The sequence below is a fragment of the Podarcis bocagei genome (assembly GCF_964188305.1).
Source record: "Podarcis bocagei genome assembly, chromosome: 7".
NCBI classification, from domain to species: Eukaryota; Metazoa; Chordata; class Lepidosauria; order Squamata; family Lacertidae; genus Podarcis; species Podarcis bocagei.
The window spans coordinates 33470541-33490931 of NC_138132.1; the positions used below are offsets into that span (position 1 = coordinate 33470541).

The 20391-nt window shown below is 48.8% G+C and overlaps 1 protein-coding gene across 10 annotated transcripts in view; it reads right to left on the minus strand.

Annotated features, from left to right (window-relative positions):
- ADGRB2 (adhesion G protein-coupled receptor B2) overlaps positions 1-8723 on the minus strand; it is a 165611-nt gene extending 156888 nt beyond the window's left edge. For 3 of the 10 annotated variants that reach the window (XM_081200015.1, XM_081200007.1, XM_081200008.1), the window contains exon 1: positions 5273-5467. In XM_081200015.1, coding sequence (XP_081056141.1) covers positions 5273-5302 — 30 coding nt within the window. In that variant the 5' untranslated portion in view covers positions 5303-5467. Of the gene's footprint in view, positions 1-5272; positions 5474-6600; positions 7071-8071 lie in introns of those variants that run through there. The other 7 variants (XM_081200011.1, XM_081200012.1, XM_081200016.1 and 4 more) reach the window with 7 other exon arrangements.
- Positions 8724-20391: the final 11668 nt, after the last annotated feature.

The window sequence follows — 20391 nt, forward strand, 5'->3', positions numbered from 1 at the left end:
ACCAATGGCCTGCTGGTCTCATCCAGCAATGCTGACCCACATTGGCAATAGCCCTCAAACCCAGTCTTTCCGGCTGCTTCAGATCCCTGATGCCTCATGGGGTGCAGCTTAATTGGATGGTGTGATGAGCATAATGCAAACCTCCAGAAAAGGAACCAAGTCCCCTGTGGATGAAAAAGATTGGTCTCCAGGCAACCACACTGGAAAACCATGCCAAAGCTGTGTTTCCATTTCGGGGTAAAAAAGAGTTAAACCTATAACATTCTTTGCAGTAGGCTCTGCATGTAATATATTGGCAGGTATTAAATCGTCTTAAATCACAAAATGGCATGGTTAGCACATAACACAAAGACAGAGTTTGTCTAGGCAAACTGTGGCTTGCTTGAACATGAGCTAGAATCTAGATCGTCCGACAGCCCAAATTAGTGTAAGGCAGCTCTCCATGTTCCTAGCAGGACTCTCTCACAATCTCCCTGAAAGTGAAAAGGGACCACAGAGGTCTATGAGAAAGCAGGATACCTGCCCTAGTTGCAGAATTGGCTCATTGTCCTTCACTATGATAAACAGGCTTGCCCCAACATTGGATAATACTCAACTAAGTTTTACTCAGGGCAGATCTATTGAAATCAATGGACCTAACTCAGAAGGTGGTTTGTAAACGTAGGCTGAATGGCCATCTGTCAGGGTTTCTTTAGCTGTGATTCCTGCAGTGAATGGGGTTGGACTACATGACCCTTGGGGTCCCTTACAACTCTATGATTCTATGAACTCATAGCATGAAATTAGCATTCACTAATTTCAATGGACCTACTCTAACTTAACATGGCTTCTATCTCTGTTGACAACCAAAATTAAGAAAAGGACAGGTTCCTGCACAGCAGTCACAAAGTTCTCTTATGTCACTCAACCCTCTAATAGTCCAAAGACTCCAACCCCCCCCCCCAAGAGACCTATGGGTCACTCCCACCCTGGTTGGGGAACCAGCCTGAGGTTTCCCAACCCAGGTGGAAGTGACCCATAGGTCCTCCAGGTCTCTCTATCTGGCCAACAGGACTCTTCCCAAGCCATGGTTCCCCTTCTGAGGCTATATCGCTCCCCAGGCCTACCCCTGCAAGTGCAGTTCTGCAGCTGGAAAATCTCTTTGCTTGCTTGGAAACTGGAAAGATGGAAAGATGGCTTGGGGTGGAAGCCTCTGACTTTTTGTGTATGACTGGAATGCAGCTGACTACAAAAGTGGGAGCTGCCTACCCATTGCCCCACCCACTACTTCCTCTGGCCCTGCCTACCCTGGCATGTGACCCCCCTGTCTGAAAAAGGTTCCCCAAGTGTATATCCAACCACAGCCTTACAAACATCTCTGCACAAGGAGCTTCTTTTACAAAAGGGATTAAGAACAGACAGATCAGTCTATTTCTGGTCTCTGTTCATTTTGCAGGTGCACATTAATTTGTGCTCCCACATTAATTTGTGATTTTTAAAAAAGTATTTTATCTCAATGAATGCATTTCTAAATGTATTTTATTCAAAACTTTTTTTTATTAATCGTGACATGTTTTTTGAGCAGAGAACTCCACTGCAAAATTCACAAGTGCAAAATCCAAAGTATAAGTACGTTCCAATCTATGTATTAATCTGGGAGTTGCAAATTGGGTCAGTTTGCTTCAAAATGCACAGCTCCCTTGATGAAGCAAGAAAACGGGAGTCTTCCAAGGGGCAGGAGGGGAGGAGGGAGCTGTTTTAAGCACAACTTCTCTAACTATGCCATGTGATGTAATTCTGTCATGCAAAACACAGGAGAAGGGACTTGGGAGGAGATGCAAGGAAAAGAGCATTGCAGGATTGCACTGGATTTCAGAGCAATTTCTCCCTGTCCTCCTGGGCAGAAATTAGCTGGCTAGAGTGTCCTTATCAAATGTGACACGTTCCTCGTGCTCTCCCTTGCGCCGTGACAGCTGTCGCATCGGGAGGAATTACAGACTCTGGATGAAACAGAAGCTAAGCACTCTCGCCGAATTACAACTGGATTTCCTGAGTTGATCTGAAAGGGAGGGGCAGCCACAGATGAATGGCCATGCTGGCTGGGGGCTGATGGGAGCTGATCTGGAGGGCACCAGGTTGGGCACAGCTGCAGTAGGAGTTTGGAGACTGTTTCTTTTCCTGTCCAGAGATCTCCTGTTCTCAGAATTCACAAAATAAAGCCCTGGTCCCTTCCAGTGGTCTGTCTCTTGCTCTGTATGGAGATATTTCTGGGTTCAATCCCTGATGTGGTCTGGAGAACTACAAAAGGCTTCCCTCTGGAAAACCACTGGCCAGCTAGAATAGACGGCAGCATAAGCAACTTCAGACATTCATCAGATATGAGGTTAAGAGTTCTGCTGAAAGCCTGCAGCCAAAGAGTTGGCCACTGGTTGTATATGAATGGGCCCTTTTATCTTCACCTCTCCACCTCCTGGCTGAGTGAACCTTGTCCCACTGGATAAGTCTTCAAAGCTTCCTCCTTAGATTGCTCAGTTTCTTAGGCAGACTTTCTATTTTTCCACTCTAGCATGCCCTGCCCCTTCTCCATCATCAGAGCAGCTCAGTCCAATGGCAGCCTGCTTTGTGCTCTTCTGTGATACTCTGGCATCTCAGCCAATCACTGGCAACGATTTCGTGGCCACCACCAAACCTTTTAGCGTATTCCAGTGAAGGTGACTCTTACTCTGAATGTCCAAATTCAGCTCCTTAAAATACCACCACCACCACCATTGGAACTTGTCACTTTACTGGGAACGCAGAAGCAACAGCCCACTTACTTAAACACTCCACATTTAGCATGATGGCTTTGTTTCATTCCATGCACACATTCCCAGGCACCTCAGTCCCCCACTCTGCCACAGAAGCTGCTCCATGCACTACCCTTGGTTCCATTTCTCTCTTGCAGCTCCATCCCACAGAAGGAAAGACCCTGTGATGACAGATCCGCCTGAGGCCCAACCAGCACTGTCTCCACCGCCATCTGGGGGTAGAGGTTCCATTCACAGCTGTACACTAGAGATGCCCGTTCCTCAACTTCACAATTTCTGCTTTCTTGTGCCTGAATGAGATGCCAAATGGGGCCATCTCAAGAGCGTGTCACAGGGAGCAAAGCGTTAAGCAGTGGACTAGAAAGGCAAAAGGGGTCACTCAGTGAGAGACATATTTCTACAGCAGCGGAGGAGGCTGCCATCACTGGCCCTTTCCTGTGAGTGAAGATGCTGCCAATCTCATGGCCAGCTGAGACCAGGACTAAATAAAACCCATCAGCCCGCTCCAAGCTGGCTCTCTTGCTGTGGAGGGTGGGGGACACATCCGCTCAACTTGAGGCCCACTGCCTCCAATCTGCAAAGCTCTCCACAGAGATTTACAGCAAGAGGGGTGAAAGGATTTCCTAGCTCTGCCTGTCCCCAAGCTGATGCTTTGGACTCCAGCTCTCATCAGCCCTAAGTAGTCATGCTGTGCTGTGGTTGATAGGTGTTGCAGTCCAAAACATCTGGAGGGCACCAGCTTGGGGAAGGCTGTCCCAGATGGACACACACACACACACACACACAATTAATCTCTCCTGGATTGATTGACACAATCCAGATTCTAATGCATCTAAAGGAAGGAGAGCAAGGCGGGCAACTGTACAGAGCGGAGAAATCCTAACAGCTGTTCATTTCTAGAGAGAGGTTGATGGGGGTGGGTTTGAGCTTGCATGTAAAATGTGTGATGCATCCTGGAGACCCATGCTTCCCAAACCAAATTTGGGGAGCCTAGCTGCCATTACTTGGCCATAGGCACTCTGCACATGTTCTGATTATTTGACAGCCTCCAGCCCTGAAGTTCAAACAAGCTCTGGAGCAGAGTCCCAGCTCAAAGCAGTTCAAGAAACTGAGGCAAGGTGCATGATCCTGGAGAAGGTAAAGAACAGCCCCAGAATCACTAACTAATCTGTTGTGGCAGGAAAAAAGAAAATCCTTCCCACCTGTAAATCCATAGCATCAAACAATGAGCAAAGGGAAGCAGGTAAACCTACTCACTGCAGATGAGTGACTATTTTATAAGTCTGGCTTAAGAATCTCAGTGATGAGGCAAGTAAATGAACCAGCTCCATAAGGTCTTGTAGCATGCTATGCCAAAAAACGTTTGATATAATACACACAGAGATTTCTCTGCAATCCAGAAATCACGTTTAGGCTGTAATTCAAAACACATTTACTAATGAACAAGCCCCATGAACAGCAAGGGGCATGCTTCTCACTAAACATATATTGATTTATGTAACAATATGATCATAAAACATCTTGCAACACACACACACACACACACACACACACAAAACTATAGCACTTAAGCCTGGGCTCAAATTCTTAGCACACTTACTAGAATATGAGAGCTGTTGGACTCCATAGAACCTACTTCTAGGAAAGCCTGCCTAAGATTTAATTGTAAGATTTTTTAAAAAAAATAGTATTCTCTACACTGAACAACACTTGAGAATATCTGTAGCACATTTGAGCATGCAAAATGCTCCATGTCTATCTGGGTAATCCTTCCAATGATGCTGTAAGGCAGGTCAGGATTAATATCACCCTCATATGGTTGAGAAGGAGATGAAGCTGAGAGCATAGTCCACACACACACACACACACACATATGCACACACAACCCTGCAACCCTCCTGGCAAGTGTATCTTCACTGAGGTGTGGGGAGGGGACCAGGAGGACCTCTTGGCTGCCTTACAACAAATGAGACCCTTGGTCCTTCTGGCTCTGGAAACTTCAACCAACAGCAACATTCCAGAGCTTCAGGCAGGGTTCTATCCCAGCCATACCTGGAGATACTGCTGGGGACTGAACCTAAGACCTTCTGTATGCAAAGCATTTGCTCTGCTCCTGGAACACAGGAAGCTGCCTTATACTGAGTCAGACCATTGGTCTACCTAGCTCAGTATCACTGACTGGCAAGGGATCCCCACCAGGGCTTAGGCAGGAGTCTCTCCCAGCCCTGCCTGGAGTTGCCATTGGGGACTGAACCTGGAAGCTTCTGCCTGCAGAGCAGGTGCTCTACCACTGAGTTCCAGCCCTTCCCCAACCCCTAGTGGCTTGCGCTCTCAACCAAACAGAGAAACTGCCCCACTGTTCCATATGCACCCATTAAATAAATAGGGTTGGAAGGGATCACTTAGTCTCTAAAGCCGGGGTGAGGAACCTGTGGCCCTACAGTTGCCGCTGGACTGCAGCTCCCATCATCCTTGAAGATGCTCACCGGGGCTGATGGAAGTTGGGAGTCCGACATCGTTTGATGGGCAGCCACATGTTCAACACCCCCGTTCTATGGTCCACGGGAGCTGAAGCCGCCCTTTGTGTCACAGAAGTGTTCCCAGAAATCGCAACAAAATCTGTCCCTCTGAATGCAGCCAGGCGAGTGCATAGAGGAACGGAGCAGAATGTTAACCAACAGTGCAAATGAAGGAAGGGGAGGAAAAAAACAAGACAGATGCATATAAGTGACTCATCTCACTACACCTCCCCACCAGCATCTAAATGCACATTTTCACTCCCTGTCATGTTACACACACATCCTCTTATTCATCGCTCCAAAAAGAATAATGTCAGACTAGCGTCTATAGCAAAAGCTGCTGCAGGTATTTGAATCCAGCCACCACAAAATACTTTATATTGAGACCAGCCTTCAACCTGGTGCTCCCTTCCAGATGTTTTGGCTGAGGCTGATGAGAATCGTAGTCCAAAACATCTAGCAATGACCAGGCTGACAAAAGTTGATTTAGATCTATGAAGATATTTAGTTTGCACATGAGAAGGGTTAGGGGCAAGTAACCCACACTTTTTATTAAAATATAGACAGAACAGCATGCCCTAAGTGTTCTCTCTCTAACCGCAACTGCTGAAAGATGGTACAAAGAGATCATAAAATAAAGCTCAGATTCTGACTTTGGCGAATCTCCAGGGAAAATTCTGTGCTCCGGAGCTATTCAGAAGGTCTCAATGTCACACTCTTAAGACACTGCCTGAGCACATGGATGGCACAACTTACAAAAGGTAAGTAAAGTATGTAGGCATGTTGCATTTTACCTCTTGAGAGTTTTGCGCCAAGCGATAGCTGGCATGTTTACAAGCCAATCTCCAATCAGTGGTAACTCAATGCAACACAAGCAAACAAGAATCTATCGGGAAATAAACTTCAACCCTGCTCCTAGCACCCATTACACAATTTTATTTTAAGATACAACTCAAGAGTCAAAACCCAGCACCTATGGCATCAAGTGGAAATGGGGTTGTATACATGAGCTATCCAGCTGTCACCACCACTGACAGGACATGCCTGTACTCCAAAACACAAGCCTTTTTAGTGGTGTTGGTTCACACATGCACATGTGGGTCATGAGAAAGAAAGAGATTACATACATGTGAGAACCAACCATCATTACCAGGAAAAAGAGTGTGTGTTTTAGATAGAAGGGCACTCTGGCCACCGAGTGTCATTTCTTCCTTCTCCTAGAGTGGGCGCCAGAAAACACTTCTGAACAGAATCACCCACCTTGTAAAAGAAAAAGAAAAAAAAGGCAGTATTACTTTTTTAAAAAACAGGAGTTGGAAGTGAAGCTTCCCTAATGAATCCCGTTTCCTTCTTCGCCTCGCCTTCTGTCATCGACCTTCTCTCTTCAAAGCAGAAGCCTTTCTATATTCTGGATCTGTTCCTTTTGGGGAAGGGAGGCGGGTGGAGAGTCCTGCATCCTGTTGCCACCCCCAAAGAAGAAACACTGCGGCTTGCAAGCCAAAGCAATTAAACTGCCGGAGCCGCCGAATCCAATTGCAATTTAGCCAGCTAACGAGACACTCCGTTGCCTTCCGCCGAGAGAAAGAGAATTTTTTCTCCTTCTTTCTTCTTCCTGGCATTAGGTAATGCAACACCAAACGACCACCGATTTTCTCTTCCTCTCCCCCCGCCCCCCGCCGCTGCACAGAGACCTCTCCAAAATTTGCAAGCGATGATTCAGATCGCTCCCATTTCAGATGCAAACGATGTTGGGAAGTTGCATGCACGAAAGAAAGGAATCCGCTGGGAAAATCTCCTTCCTCCTTCCCTCCCACCCCCCCGGCTCTTTTGCCTCAATAAATCCACATACGCATTAAAAAACAAAAAAAACCACCTAAAAGCCTCGATTTAGACGTAGCCGATTTACGCTTATTCGTTTTCATGGCGTTAAAAGCTAGCAGCAAAAAGCAGCCGGGGGGGGGGGCAGCTGAATTTGGCGGGGAGGAGGGGAGGGAAGAGAACCTTTCGCGTGAATGCAGCAGCAGGAGGAAGAAGAACCGGACACTTGTATCTTTCGCCTCCCCGGCCAAAGACGAGAGCGAGAAACACATACAAAAAGATATTTATTCTCTCGCCTCCCCCACGCCGCCGCAAACTGCCACTATAAATATCAGTCTAAAAAACTTCCAAACCGACTCATCCGTGGGGGGGGGGGGAGTCTCTCTCATTTGCAATCATCATCATTAGAAAAGCTACCTTTTTATCGTTTGTTTATTTAAATGTGCAAGCTCTAAAAAGCAGGACCAAACTTGCTACCTTAGGCGGGGGTGAAAATTTTGCGGGGGGGAGGGTGGGTTGCGATTAGTAGTTGTGGCATTTTGCGAGCGGCGTTCACAAGCGGAGCAATTAGGAATAACAGTAAAATAAAGATACTAATAATGAATTGGCGTTCCATGCCATCTATCTGAAAGGAGGAGGAATCGGGATGGAATCCGGTGGGGGGGGAGGGGGAAGATAAGAGAGGAGCAGGAAGGTGCTGGATGGAAAGCGGGGGTGAAAAGAGAACTCATCCTGCAATCAATCGCAACCAACTTTACTCCGGAGCCCGCCGGCGGCGGCGGCTTCTCCGCGGGCACTTGATGGGCAAGGCAGGTGGGAGCGATGGCGCGGCGGGGAGCGCCGTTTGCTGGCATTCCGACGAGCGGCTAACGCGTGGCGACCAAGCGCTCGCCTTTGCCCCCCTCTCTCCGTTCCTTCCATCCTCGGACAAAGCCCTGTGCTCCTTACCTGATCTTTGTTCAGCAGGACTTTAAGATCTTCCACGATGAAGCAGCCAGAGAGCTGAAGTTTGCCATCCCTTGCGTTGGGGGTGATTCATTTATATTATTATTTTTAATAAAAGAAAGAAAGAAATAAAATGATGGGGGCGCAAATGCAAGGAAGATTCATTTAAAAAGGCTCCTTTTAACTTGCACTGCGGATGAACCCCGTAGTTGATACAAAAAATGAAAAAGTCTCCACCTTCTTCCAAAAAAAGAAGAAAGAAAATTAGAGGAGGAGGGGGGAATCTCCCCCCTCCCTACTCCCTCGGTGCGTCACTTGAACTATTGCACAAGCGTTTCCCAGATCTGGTGGCGGCGGCGGCGGCAGCGGTTGGGCTGCTGCTGCTGCAGACGACGGACCCTTGCGGAGCAAACGCAGCCAGCGGCTCGCATCCTTCCTCCCTCTGGCAGGCGGGCGGGCAGGCAGGCGGGCAGGCACGCGCGCCTGGACCCGGGGCTGCCGGGCGCCGCCGCCGCTGATCCTCTTGCCTCGCCTCTCCTTGCAACAGCAGCAGCAGGGTTGGGCTCGCGCTGCTCCGGCTCCTGCAGGGCTCTCGCTGGAGTGTGTGTGATACCAATGGCAGCGGCGGCGGCGGCAGCGGCGGCAGCAGCAGGCATGGCGAAGAGTTTGCGCGGAAAGGAAGGAGGGAGGGGGGGAACCCAAAGAGGAGGAGGAGGAGGAGGAGGAGAGGAGAGAGGGAGAGAAAAGAGGAAAAGGACTTCCTGAGCTTTAAGGAAGCCCCGGACAGATCGAGGCTTGGAAATGCGGGCGACTGGCTTTCCGACAGTGCGGGTGGGGAAGCGGTTTGTTCAGAAGTCCCGGTAAAGCTGCAGTCCTAATGCGGGCTCGCCCGGGAGTAAGGACCGGTTCACACGCGACTTAGAGGTAAAGCCGAGTTTAGCGCTGGATCGTTGTCTCATATGTCATCGAACCGTACAGTTGGAAGGGATCCTAAGGATCATCTGCAAAGCAGGAGTCACAGCTAAAGCATCCCTCACAGATGCCCACCGAACCTCTGCTTAGAAACCTCCAAGGAAGAGGCCACCACCTTGCAAGGGAGTTCATTCCAATGTCAAACAGCCCTTGCTGTCAGAAAGTTCTTCCAAATGTTTCCTTGCCGAATTTCCTTTCTTGTAACTTGAAGCCCTTGGTTTAGATCCCACCCTCCAGAGCAGGAGAAAACAAGCTTGTTTCCTATTCCAGGTGACAGTCCTTGAGATACTTGAAGATGGCTATCATATCTCCTCCTTGTCTCCTCTCTTCCAGGCTAAACATACTCATCTCCTCAACCATTCCTCATAAGGCTTGGTTTCTAGACCCTTGATCATCTTGGTGGCCCTCCTCTGCGTACATTCCAGCCTGTCAATATCCTTCTTAAGTTGTGGTGCCCAGAACTGGACACAGCATTCCAGATGTGTTCTGACCAAGGCAGAATAGAGTGATGTTATTACTTCCCTTGATCAGGAATTTCGGTTGATGTAGCCTAGAATACCATTAGCTCTTTCTTTCTTTTTTCTTTGTCTTTTTTTGCTGCTGCTGCTGTTGCTTCACACTGTTGACTCATTGTTGGTTTATTTATTTATTTATATTTATTACATTTATATACCACTTTTCCTTCCAAGGAGCTCAAGGGTGGTGTATATGGCTCTCCTCTCCACATGGCAGGTTAGGTTGAGAGACAATGACCGAGTGAGGATTTGAACCCTGGTCTCCCAGGTCATAGCCCAACTCTCTAACCATTAACCTCATGCTTTCCCTGAAGAAAACCCAAAGTGGTTGGCAGAGGGGTTTAGAAGGACAAGGGTGGAAACCAATCAATACCCCAGTATTGGAATGACACCCAATATTCTATCTATTGGTAAGGAAATGTTTTTTCCAAAATTCATGCAGAATATGGAGTACCTTAGAAGTACACAAAGACACAAAGGGTTAAAAAGTGAGGCAAGAAGAAAAGCAAATCCTCTGCCATACCTTCAGGGTGCCTTATGGACTCCCTCATGTCCTGCTTGTGAGCTGCCCACATACATCTAGTTGGCCGCTGTGATGAGCAAATGCAGGACGAGATAAGCCTTTGGCCTCATCCAGTGGATCTTATATTCCTAGACAGGCCCCTGCTTCCTGAGATAAATTAAAATAAAAACAATTCAGAACTTCTAAAAACATTTCTAAATCGTCAGATACCCTCAGAGTTAATTATTCCAAGATTGCCAAAAGCAGCCTCTTTCAACCATAAAATAATAAGGAAATAGGCAGGTGCATCCCTCCAGGGGATTCCACAAAGGAGGAGCCACCACCAAGCGGTCCCCGTTGTGGTGAGGCATAGCCAAGCAGGCAGCATCTAGCAGCAGCAGCAGCACCAACATGGCCTCCTCTGTTGATTGCAGGGCCCAAGCCAATTGATATTGGACTATTCAGGTCCCAGTCCATGTCAGGCTTTGTATGCTATCCCCAACACCTTGAATTGGACCCCATAGCTCACTGGCGGCCAGCACAGTAGATATTTATTCAGGTATTACGGTAAGAGATATAATGCTATTGCTTGTAAAGGGGCCCAGGGCGTGATCCAAGCCAGGGCTCAAGGGAAACAGGTGCTATTTTGCCATGGTGGGTTGGGTATGTCTAGCCTGGAGAAGAGAAGAGGTGATGTGATAGCCACCTTCAACTATCTCAAGGGCTTTCACATGAAGATGGAGCAAGCTTGGTTTTTTGCTGCGGCAGAAGGTAGGACTCAAATTAATGGATTCAAATTGCTGTAAAGGAGTTTCTGATTAAACATTAGGAAGAACTTTCTGATAGGAAGAGCTGTTTGACAGTGGATTGGGCTACTTTGGAAGGTGGTGGACTCCTTCATTGGAGGTTTTTAAACAGAGGTTGGGTGGCCACATGTCAGGGCTTATTTATCTGTGATTCCTGTATTGCACTAGATTAGTCTAGATCAGGTATAGGCAACCTTCCGCCCTCCAGATGTTTGGCCTACAACTCCCATGATCCCTAGCTAACAGGACCAGTGGTCAGGGATGATGGGAACTATAGTCCAAAACATCAGGAGGGCCGAAGGTTGCCTATGCCTGGTCTAGATGGCCCTCAAGATCCCTTCCAACTCTACAATTCTATTAAAAAGACTCTTTCACTGCAGAGTAGTGGCACTTTATAACCTTCAAAAATCAAGAAGACACAGTATCTACATATCTTTTTAAAGAAAATACACATACCTGAGCTTATTTTCATGTGAACTGACTCCTCTCCAGTGATATCCACTTCTGCTTTCATCCATGTTGCCACCCACAAAAGAAATGTTTATGTTAAATTACGTTGCAGCTTAAGTGATGTTTTTCCTTCCATTATCTCTTTTGTCAGTACTTAATTGAAAACCTCAATACACAATTTATAAAAAAGCAAATGCATCAGACGCTGGGGAGGGGGGGCTCACGTTTAAGAAAATTAATTGAACATTGACTTTGTGCTGAGGAAAATGAAGGGGAAATGCACTATAACGTGTGGGATCCCAATAGCTTGATGTGATGTCATCTCACCTCCTCAAAAACACATCAGAACAAATGCCCAATGAACCACAGATGCTGTAGAACCTCATCACACACATTGTGCAGACCAACCAGCCTGACTGCTTAAGAAACAGGGTGTCCTATGCGAGGAAGATCCAGCTCCAAACCCAGCTGAGGCACAACAGCTAGGAGGACAATCACTTTCCCGCAGCCTAACCTCAGGCATTTTCAGAGCACAACATAAAAAGAGACCTGCAGTTGGATCAGGCTCATCTAGTCCCACATCCAGTGGCCAGCCAGATGGCTTTGGGACACCCACAACCAGGAGTTCCAGAACAGCTTTACTTGAGCGATCTGAATTTACCTGCATGTGACTGAATCCGTCCTGAAAATAGCGACAGCCTGGAAGAAGCACCCTTGTGTTGTTGTTTCAAAAAATAAATTAATTGAAAATCAAAATTAGAAATGAAACAAAGGAGCACAATCAAAGTTACAAAACAGGAGCGTTGCAGCAGTTGTATTTTGTCGAGTAAATAAAGAGGTGAAAATATAGAAAAATAAGAACAGCAAAACACATTATGAAAGCCAAATTTCATTTGAGGGAAGAGAGTTTTTTATATCTAATCTTGTCGCATAAGAAATGAAATCCCACCCAACAGCGTAGAAATGTGCTGGGTCTTCATAACCCTTAGAAATGCATCATTGGTGAGTTATTTTCTCTGATGCAACCAGAGCCCACATCTTCTGGAAGCACCCACATGTGACAGGGCTGTTGTTGGGTTGAAAGGCAGGAAGAGAGGTGGGCACACAACTTTTTTGGAGGAAGGGGAAGGCTATGAATGATGATGATGAGGGTTGGTGGGATGAACGATGGAGTCTCTCCCCTGGCTCCTGTGTGACATGTTGCCACTTTCCTGCCCAGCTTGTCAAAGTGTCCAGCTGGTTGTCCTGCCCATGTAGAGCAGGTGGAGGAGCATTCCCTTCTGGGCAACCTTCTGGGGGCCACATGCCAGTGGTGGGCAGGGCCATTGTGAAAAGAAGGCAGGGCATCAAATGTGAATTTTACCTTTGTGCAGTAGGCTTGTTTCTACACACCCCTTGCACCCCTCTCTGTCATCCATCTAAGAAGGCAAGAGGCATTACTGGAGTTCAGGAACACAATCCAGCCAAGCAGAAGCACTCAAGATTTGTGAAAGAGGCATGTGACTGGAGGAGAACCTTGAAAGCCAGACTGAGAGGTCTGGAGGGCTACATTTGGACCCAAGTTCTGTGGTTCCCCAGAGGTTCATCCACACATTGATATTTTGAGAAAAAGAGTCACTTACTTCTCAATTATACAGAACTCTGTTTCAGACAATGATAACCACACATATTTGTTCATTTGGGGTGCAGTTCCACATCCCCATGATGGGCGACCCATAAGAAATATATGGTCCCCAGTTATTGGACACAGATCTGGTGTCAGAAAGGGAGATCTGACGTCAGAATCCCACTTCCTGATGCTGCAGAAACCTTTGAGGCCCTGCCCTAGCCGATGCCTGAGCTCTGATGTCAGCAGGATTCAAAGGAGGCATTTTACAGTAATTGGACAGCAAAATAAATCAAACTCTTATAACACATAAACGTTAACGACACTAAAGGCAGCAAACTAGAGAGTGGCCAACAAGAGCAAGTTTTAGAACACTGCAAATATGAAAACCCACATCCTAAAAGGCCTTTGGCGATCTGGTGCCCTCTGTGTGCTTCAGACTATAACTCCCATAAGAACAGCTGGGATCTCAGCATCATACGGCTGTGCTGGTTGAGACTGATGGGAGTTGGAGTCCAGAACTTCTGGAGGGCATCATGTTGGCAAAGACTAAAAGAACAAAAACCTTTTTACCTGGTTCTTCAATGATGACAAACCTGGTACCATATAAATTTCATTGGGAAAGAATTCCCTTGACATGAAATCATAGCTGGTTGCCACCTCAGATACCGTGGGCACCTGGAGGAGGTCCATAGTTGCCTTGGGATACATGCTACAAGGAATCTCTCGTTCTCATTCACTGAGGAGGAAGGTGTGTAGCTCAGTGGTAGAGCATCTGCTTTACATGCAGAAGGTCCCTGGCTCGATCCCAGGAGCATCTCCAGGTTCAGCTGGGAGAGAAGCCTGTCTGAAATCCTGGAGAGGCCCTGCCAGTAGGAAAGTACAGAGCTAGCTGGACCAATGGTCTGTCACAGTATAAGGTAGCTTCCTGTGTTCATGCTGATGTCCATTCCTCATGGATTAGGAAAGTTGTAGTCCAACAACGACTGGAAGGCCACAACTGCCTTATCTGTGTCCATTGGCCATGCTGGTTATGGAGATGACACACCCTCCAACATGGGGACATCCCATTCCATAATGATAATTTTACTATTTATACCCCACACATCTTACTGGGTTGCCCCAGCCACTCTGCGCAGCTTCCAACACATATAAAAATATGTCCAATGAAAATAGGGACATCCAAAGGGAAAGTGGGACATCCAGGATCAAATCAGAAACCGGATGGCTTACCTAAATCAGGGATGTCCCTGGAAAATAGGGACACTTGGAGGGTCTGAGATGATAGCAGATGAAGTCAAACAATAGCATCTGGGAAGCTACAGCACCCCAACCCTCTTTTTGGGGTTTCTTCAGAAGAGGTACAACCTCTTATTTGAGAACAGGTCCCAAACTAAAAACAGCAACAGTGTAGTCTGAGATTTTGTAGTATCCATAGGAGACTCTGCAGTATTGGCCAACACTGGGCTGCACAAACCCAAACAATTTTGCTGCATGTGGTGTGTGTGTGTTGAAGGTTGGTCATGTGACTGTCAGAAGTAAGTATCCAAAGAAGCTCTAAGAGCCAGAAATTAAAATGCAGAAGTTCTTATCAGATCATGTTGGACTTCATAAGTATGTTTTAAAATTTGTTCAAAATGGCTGCTACCTTTCACTAGCAGTGCCAATTTTTAACTGGTTGAGCTACTGTGATGTCATAGAATGCTGTCAGACATTCAGACTTCTGAGAGGGAAGGCCAAGGACTGGATGTTGACAACCAGGGCAAAAAGGCACTCTGGATGGAGGAAAAACCTAGGGACAGGAATGACATGTTTTCAGTTGCTGGGAACATATCCAACATGTCATCGAGACAGGGAAATATGGAGGTAGTAGAGGAAGGTCTGTGTTGCAAGTATTCCTTTGATATAACCAACTAAATTTGGGGAGTAACGGCTGTCTATTGGTGCAGAGAACTGTGCATTATTCCCCACCACTTTGATAGCTAAATGGATCATCCAGATTCAGAGGCAGTACACATCTGAATAACAGGTGTTGAGAACACCTTGCTTGTGAGCTGGCTGTTTCCAGTGGCTGCAACAGGATGCTGAACTAGACAGGCCTTTGGTCAAATCCAACTGGCCTTTCCTTGTATGCACTGCTGCCCTCTAGTGGATGATTTTAGAGCTGCTTTCTAATATTCCACAGACCTTCTACTGCTTTAAAAGCCTTTGATGCATCAAATAATTACACAAGAAACACTCTTCTCTTTGTTGATGAAGGGCGGGGCGGTGGGGTATAGGAATCATCATTAGTTGAGCTGCCACCCCCTGGTTAAATGTGTGCCACCAATAATGGCAAATTAGTGTCTATGTGGTAATAAACAGGGAGAAAGAAACTGTAATTAAAAGCAATTAGCAGAGAAAGTCTAGGACACAATAATATAGCTATATCTTCATAAATGCAATTAATAAGTGTATAATGCAGGGACTACCCAGGGATTAATATATGCAAATGCTGATATGTTGTAGCTACATTAGAGAGAAATGCCCTGCAGTAACTCTATGCAGACAAGTGGCAACCGAATCTGGCTTTGGTCACCATTAAGGCACAAGCATCTTTTCTCATCAGACAATGGATTTAAACTTGGAAAGATTTATAGGCAGAAGAAAATCCTACCTTTACTTCTAGACTGGACAGAGCATGGTGTGCGTGTGTTTGCAAGGGTTGTGCAAAGTCCATGCAATGCTTCATCTGATTGTGAGGTGTTTATCCTACCTTCTCACTCTGAATGTTGTGCTCAAAGCAGCTGACATCAGTGAAAAAATAACAATGCGTGTGTCTTGAGTAGGAAAACTTGGGCGCAGGTACCAAATCCAGCCCCCTCCCCAACCTCTCCACCTGGTCCTTGGAACTCTCCTCCGGCCATGTCCCTCACTAGCCCCACTACGCACCCTGAGTGTCTGTGCTGGTTGGGATGTGTCTTTTGCATGTCTTGATGGAAGACAGGGAGGTGTGTGTAGAAACTAGACAGCTCTGCAAACGTAAATTTTCCATTGGCTGCTCTGCCCACATTGGCCTCTAGCCCCACCCAGCACTGGCAGGTGGACCCCAGAAGGTTACCCAGATGGGAATGTAGCCCTCTGAATGAAAAGGGTTCCCCACACACGAAATACATGGTCAAAAATTAAGAGTAAAGCTAGTGGCTGAGGGGGTTGTGTGGCCTGGGGAGGACCCATAGGCCTGGCAGAGATCACTGGTCACCCACATTTGTCTCGCAGGCCTGAGGCTCCCCACGTCTGGCCTACACTGTCCAGCAGTAGCTCTCCAGAGTTTCTGATGGAGAGCTTTTTCCAACTGTATCTGGAGACAGCAGGGATTGAACCTGGAGCTTTTTGCCTGCTCTGGTCCCTTGGTGCAGGCAGGCAAATCTTGGCTGCTACCAATCTGGGGTGCCTCTGGGTCTCATTCCACTCAGAGTCTAAATGAAATTTCATGTAAACTCCAAAACCCAACTATTAAATAAGGTATTTGCAGCAATCTCATCTAGCTTCAGTTTCTTAAAAGGTAGCTAAGATGGTGGTGCTAAGTGACTTTCCTTGAATGCCAGATTCCTGTGAGGCCAGTGGGACTTTTAACTACACTTCTGAGGCACTGAAATAGCATTAACAGGTCAGGGGTTTGTTTTGTTTTTAAGTTTAGGATGTGCCCCCTAGTGGTCAATAGAAAAACATCCACGTCCACTTAAAAACCAAGCCATCATTTAGAGCACTTACCGTATTTTGCGCCCCATAAGACGCTCCGGCCCATAAGACGCACCTAGTTTTTGGGGGGGGAAATAAAGAAAAAAAAATTTATTTCCCCCCCAGGTGCGGGGCTGGAAGAACCAGGTCGGGGAACAGTGGGAAGGCACGCTCTGCCTCCCCGCTGTACCCCGAGCTTGTGGGGCTGGCGATGGGGAGAAGTGCACCAGTCCCGCGATGGCAGGCAGCTCTGTGCCGCCATCTCGAGCGGGGCGGGACTTAGCGCACCGCTCGGGATGGCGGCGTAGACCTGCCTGCAGTCCCGCGACGGCAGGCAGCTCTGTGCCGCCATCCCGAGCGGGGCGGGACTTAGCGCACCGCTCGGGATGGCGGCGTAGACCTGCCTGCGGTCCCGCGATGGCAGGCAGCTCTGTGCCGCCATCCCGAGCGGGGCGGGACTTAGCGCACCGCTCGGGATGGCGGCGTAGACCTGCCTGCGGTCCCGCGACGGCAGGCAGATCTCTGCCGCCATCCCGAGCGGGGCGGGACTTAGCGCACCGCTCGGGATGGCGGCGTAGACCTGCCTGCGGTCCCGCGACGGCAGGCAGATCTCTGCCGCCATCCCGAGCGGGGCGGGACTTAGCGCACCGCTCGGGATGGCGGCGTAGACCTGCCTGCGGTCCCGCGACGGCAGGCAGATCTCTGCCGCCATCCCGAGCGGGGCGGGACTTAGCGCACCGCTCGGGATGGCGGCGTAGACCTGCCTGCGGTCCCGCGACGGCAGGCAGATCTGTGCCGCCATCCCGAGCGGGGCGGGACTTAGCGCACCGCTCGGGATGGCGGCGCAGAGCTGCGCTGGTCCCAGGAGCGCAGGCAGCTCTGCAGGGCCACCGGGAGCGGGGCGGAGCTTCTCCCCCAGCTCCCGGTGGCCGGGCAGAGCTGCGCTGGTCCCAGGAGCGCAGGCAGCTCTGCAGGGCCACCGGGAGCGGGGCGGAGCTTCTCCCCCGGCTCCCGGTGGCCGGGCAGAGCTGCGCTGGTCCCAGGAGCGCAGGCAGCTCTGCAGGGCCACCGGGAGCGGGGCGGAGCTTCTCCCCCGGCTCCCGGTGGCCGGGCAGAGCTGCGCTGGTCCCAGGAGCGCAGGCAGCTCTGCAGGGCCACCGGGAGCGGGGCGGAGCTTCTCCCCCGGCTCCCGGTGGCCGGGCAGAGCTGCGCTGGTCCCAGGAGCGCAGGCAGCTCTGCAGGGCCACCGGGAGCGGGGCGGAGCTTCTCCCCCGGCTCCCGGTGGCCGGGCAGAGCTGCGCTGGTCCCAGGAGCGCAGGCAGCTCTGCAGGGCCACCGGGAGCGGGGCGGAGCTTCTCCCCCGGCTCCCGGTGGCCGGGCAGAGCTGCGCTGGTCCCAGGAGCGCAGGCAGCTGTGCACGGCCACCGGGAGCGGGGCGGAGCTTCTCCCCCGGCTCCCGGTGGCCGGGCAGAGCTGCGCTGGTCCCAGGAGCGCAGGCAGCTCTGCAGGGCCACCGGGAGCGGGGCGGAGCTTCTCCCCAGGCTCCCGGTGGCCGGGCAGAGCTGCGCTGGTCCCGGGATTGCAGGCAGCTCTGCGCAACCCTCGGAGCCGGTCTCCCGAGGGTTGCGCAGAGCTTCCTGAAGCCTGGAGAGCGAGAGGGGTCGGTACGCACCGACCCCCCTCGCTCTCCAGGCTTCAGCGAAAGCCTGCATTCGCCCCATAAGACGCAGGCACATTTCCCCTTCATTTTTGGAGGGGAAAAAGTGCGTCTTATGGGGCGAAAAATACGGTATTATCTGTAATGTGGGATTGGATTCACCCAAGTGACTGAAGCCTAACCTCTTCCATGTCCTCTTTCAAGAGATGTTTTCTGTCACCCATAAAGATATTAAAAGTTCCCGGCAGTGCATTATGAACCAATTAATGCAAATTTCCATGGCATTGCAGATCAAATTTAACCGTGGCTGCACACAGAGGTTGCAATTAGAATGGCAGACGCAATTGCGAAGGTTATAAGACCAGGGCATTGTGGGAAAGAGGGGAAATTAGGCCTGTCCTTTGGGGCAATAATAACTAGTAATATTTACATGTCTGTTTTGACAATCAGGCATATCAGCCTTAATGTTGGTAGAAAAGAATCTTAGAGACGGGCTGAAAGGATACTGATTCTTGAGTTATTCAGTGAGACTTACCCTCATCTTCCTGGAAATGCCACGTGCTCACACCCCAGCCTTCCAGTTGCCATCAAACAAAGTTGGCATGAGGCAATAGTGCAGATGTGTCTGACCTTTGGCCCTACAGATGTTGCTGATTTCACAGGAAATCACAAAAGGGCCAGGTTTCACGCCACAAATCTCTCAAAGGCCACAAAGAGCTATGTTCCAAATGCCAGTAAGTAATGTTACACCCCAACTGTAGCCACCATGTCCTCACTGACCAATCCCTCCATAAAACTTCACAGGACAGGACAGGGCAGGGAAGGGCAGGGAAGGGAAGGGAAGGGCAGGGAAGGGAAGGGAAGGGAAGGGAAGGGAAGGGAAGGGAAGGGAAGGAAAGTTTGGGATGGGTCAATATACGTAGCCATAAAAGGGAGGAATTGATTTTCCCTAAGGATCTGTTTTAGTGGGAGATGTAGGGAGCTAGCCCCCCCCCCATTTCACCAGGGCATCCCAGTCAGAGTATTATTGTCCACAATATGCCCTACAGTTCAAATGAAATCCCAGTTCAGGGTGGGGAGCATGATGAGAAACTGATCCCATATGGTGCATTTCGTTACATAACTCCAACAACAAAAGTGAAGCTGAGTACAATACAGTGGTACCTCGGGTTACATACGCTTCAGGTTACAGACTCTGCTAACCCAGAAATAGTACCTCGGGTTAAGAACTTTGCTTCAGGATGAGAACAGAAATCGTGCTCCGGAGGCGCAAGGCCACATTAGCTAAAGTGGTGCTTCAGGTTAAGAACAGTTTCAGGTTAAGAACGGACCTCCGGAACGAATTAAATAGTTAACCCAAGGTACCACTGTAAACAGCAGCCACTGAAAGTGCAAGGCCCTGCCAAAATGAATTTTTGCAATCTGAATTTCACCAGTGTGAGAGACGACACAAGGAAAGAGGAAAGGGTGGAAGGCAAAGAAAGCGGGTGGACGTGAGCAAATTGCAGTTTTGTGAACTTAGGATTCATCTCTGCTGGGGATGAAGTCGAAAGCATCGAATCCAACACTTCACGGAAGAGGTGGCTTTTGAGGAGGGATTTGGAGGTAGAGAGAGATAATATAAGGCTGAGTTTAACAGTTGCACTCATGTTAGCTAGAGGATCAGCAATATGAAATGTGTTCAGATGGAGGGCTTTGCTAAGGATCAATGAACCTGGGTGCCTTCTTATAATTTTCACCCACCAATGGGGTGGAAAGAGGAAATGGCCAAACAGGAATCTGAAGAAGGCGGCCATTCTAGCTGGGCTTACAGATTCAGCACCACAGAGAGCTCCACAGTAGGCATTTGTGGGGAGATTAGTTTGGCTGGCATTTTAAGGAGAACCTGCCCTGATTCACACGTACCCCAAGCAAAAAATGTGAACTGAAGCACAGCTGTACTTCAAAGCCCACACTTCTCCAAATTCTGCCTTTCAGATCTTGAACCAGGAATGTGCATATTAAAGTGCACATGGAAAATCTATAGGTAATATAGCACATTTATGTATTATTTATTCATCTGTTACATTTCTATCCCACCTTTCCTCCAGGGAGC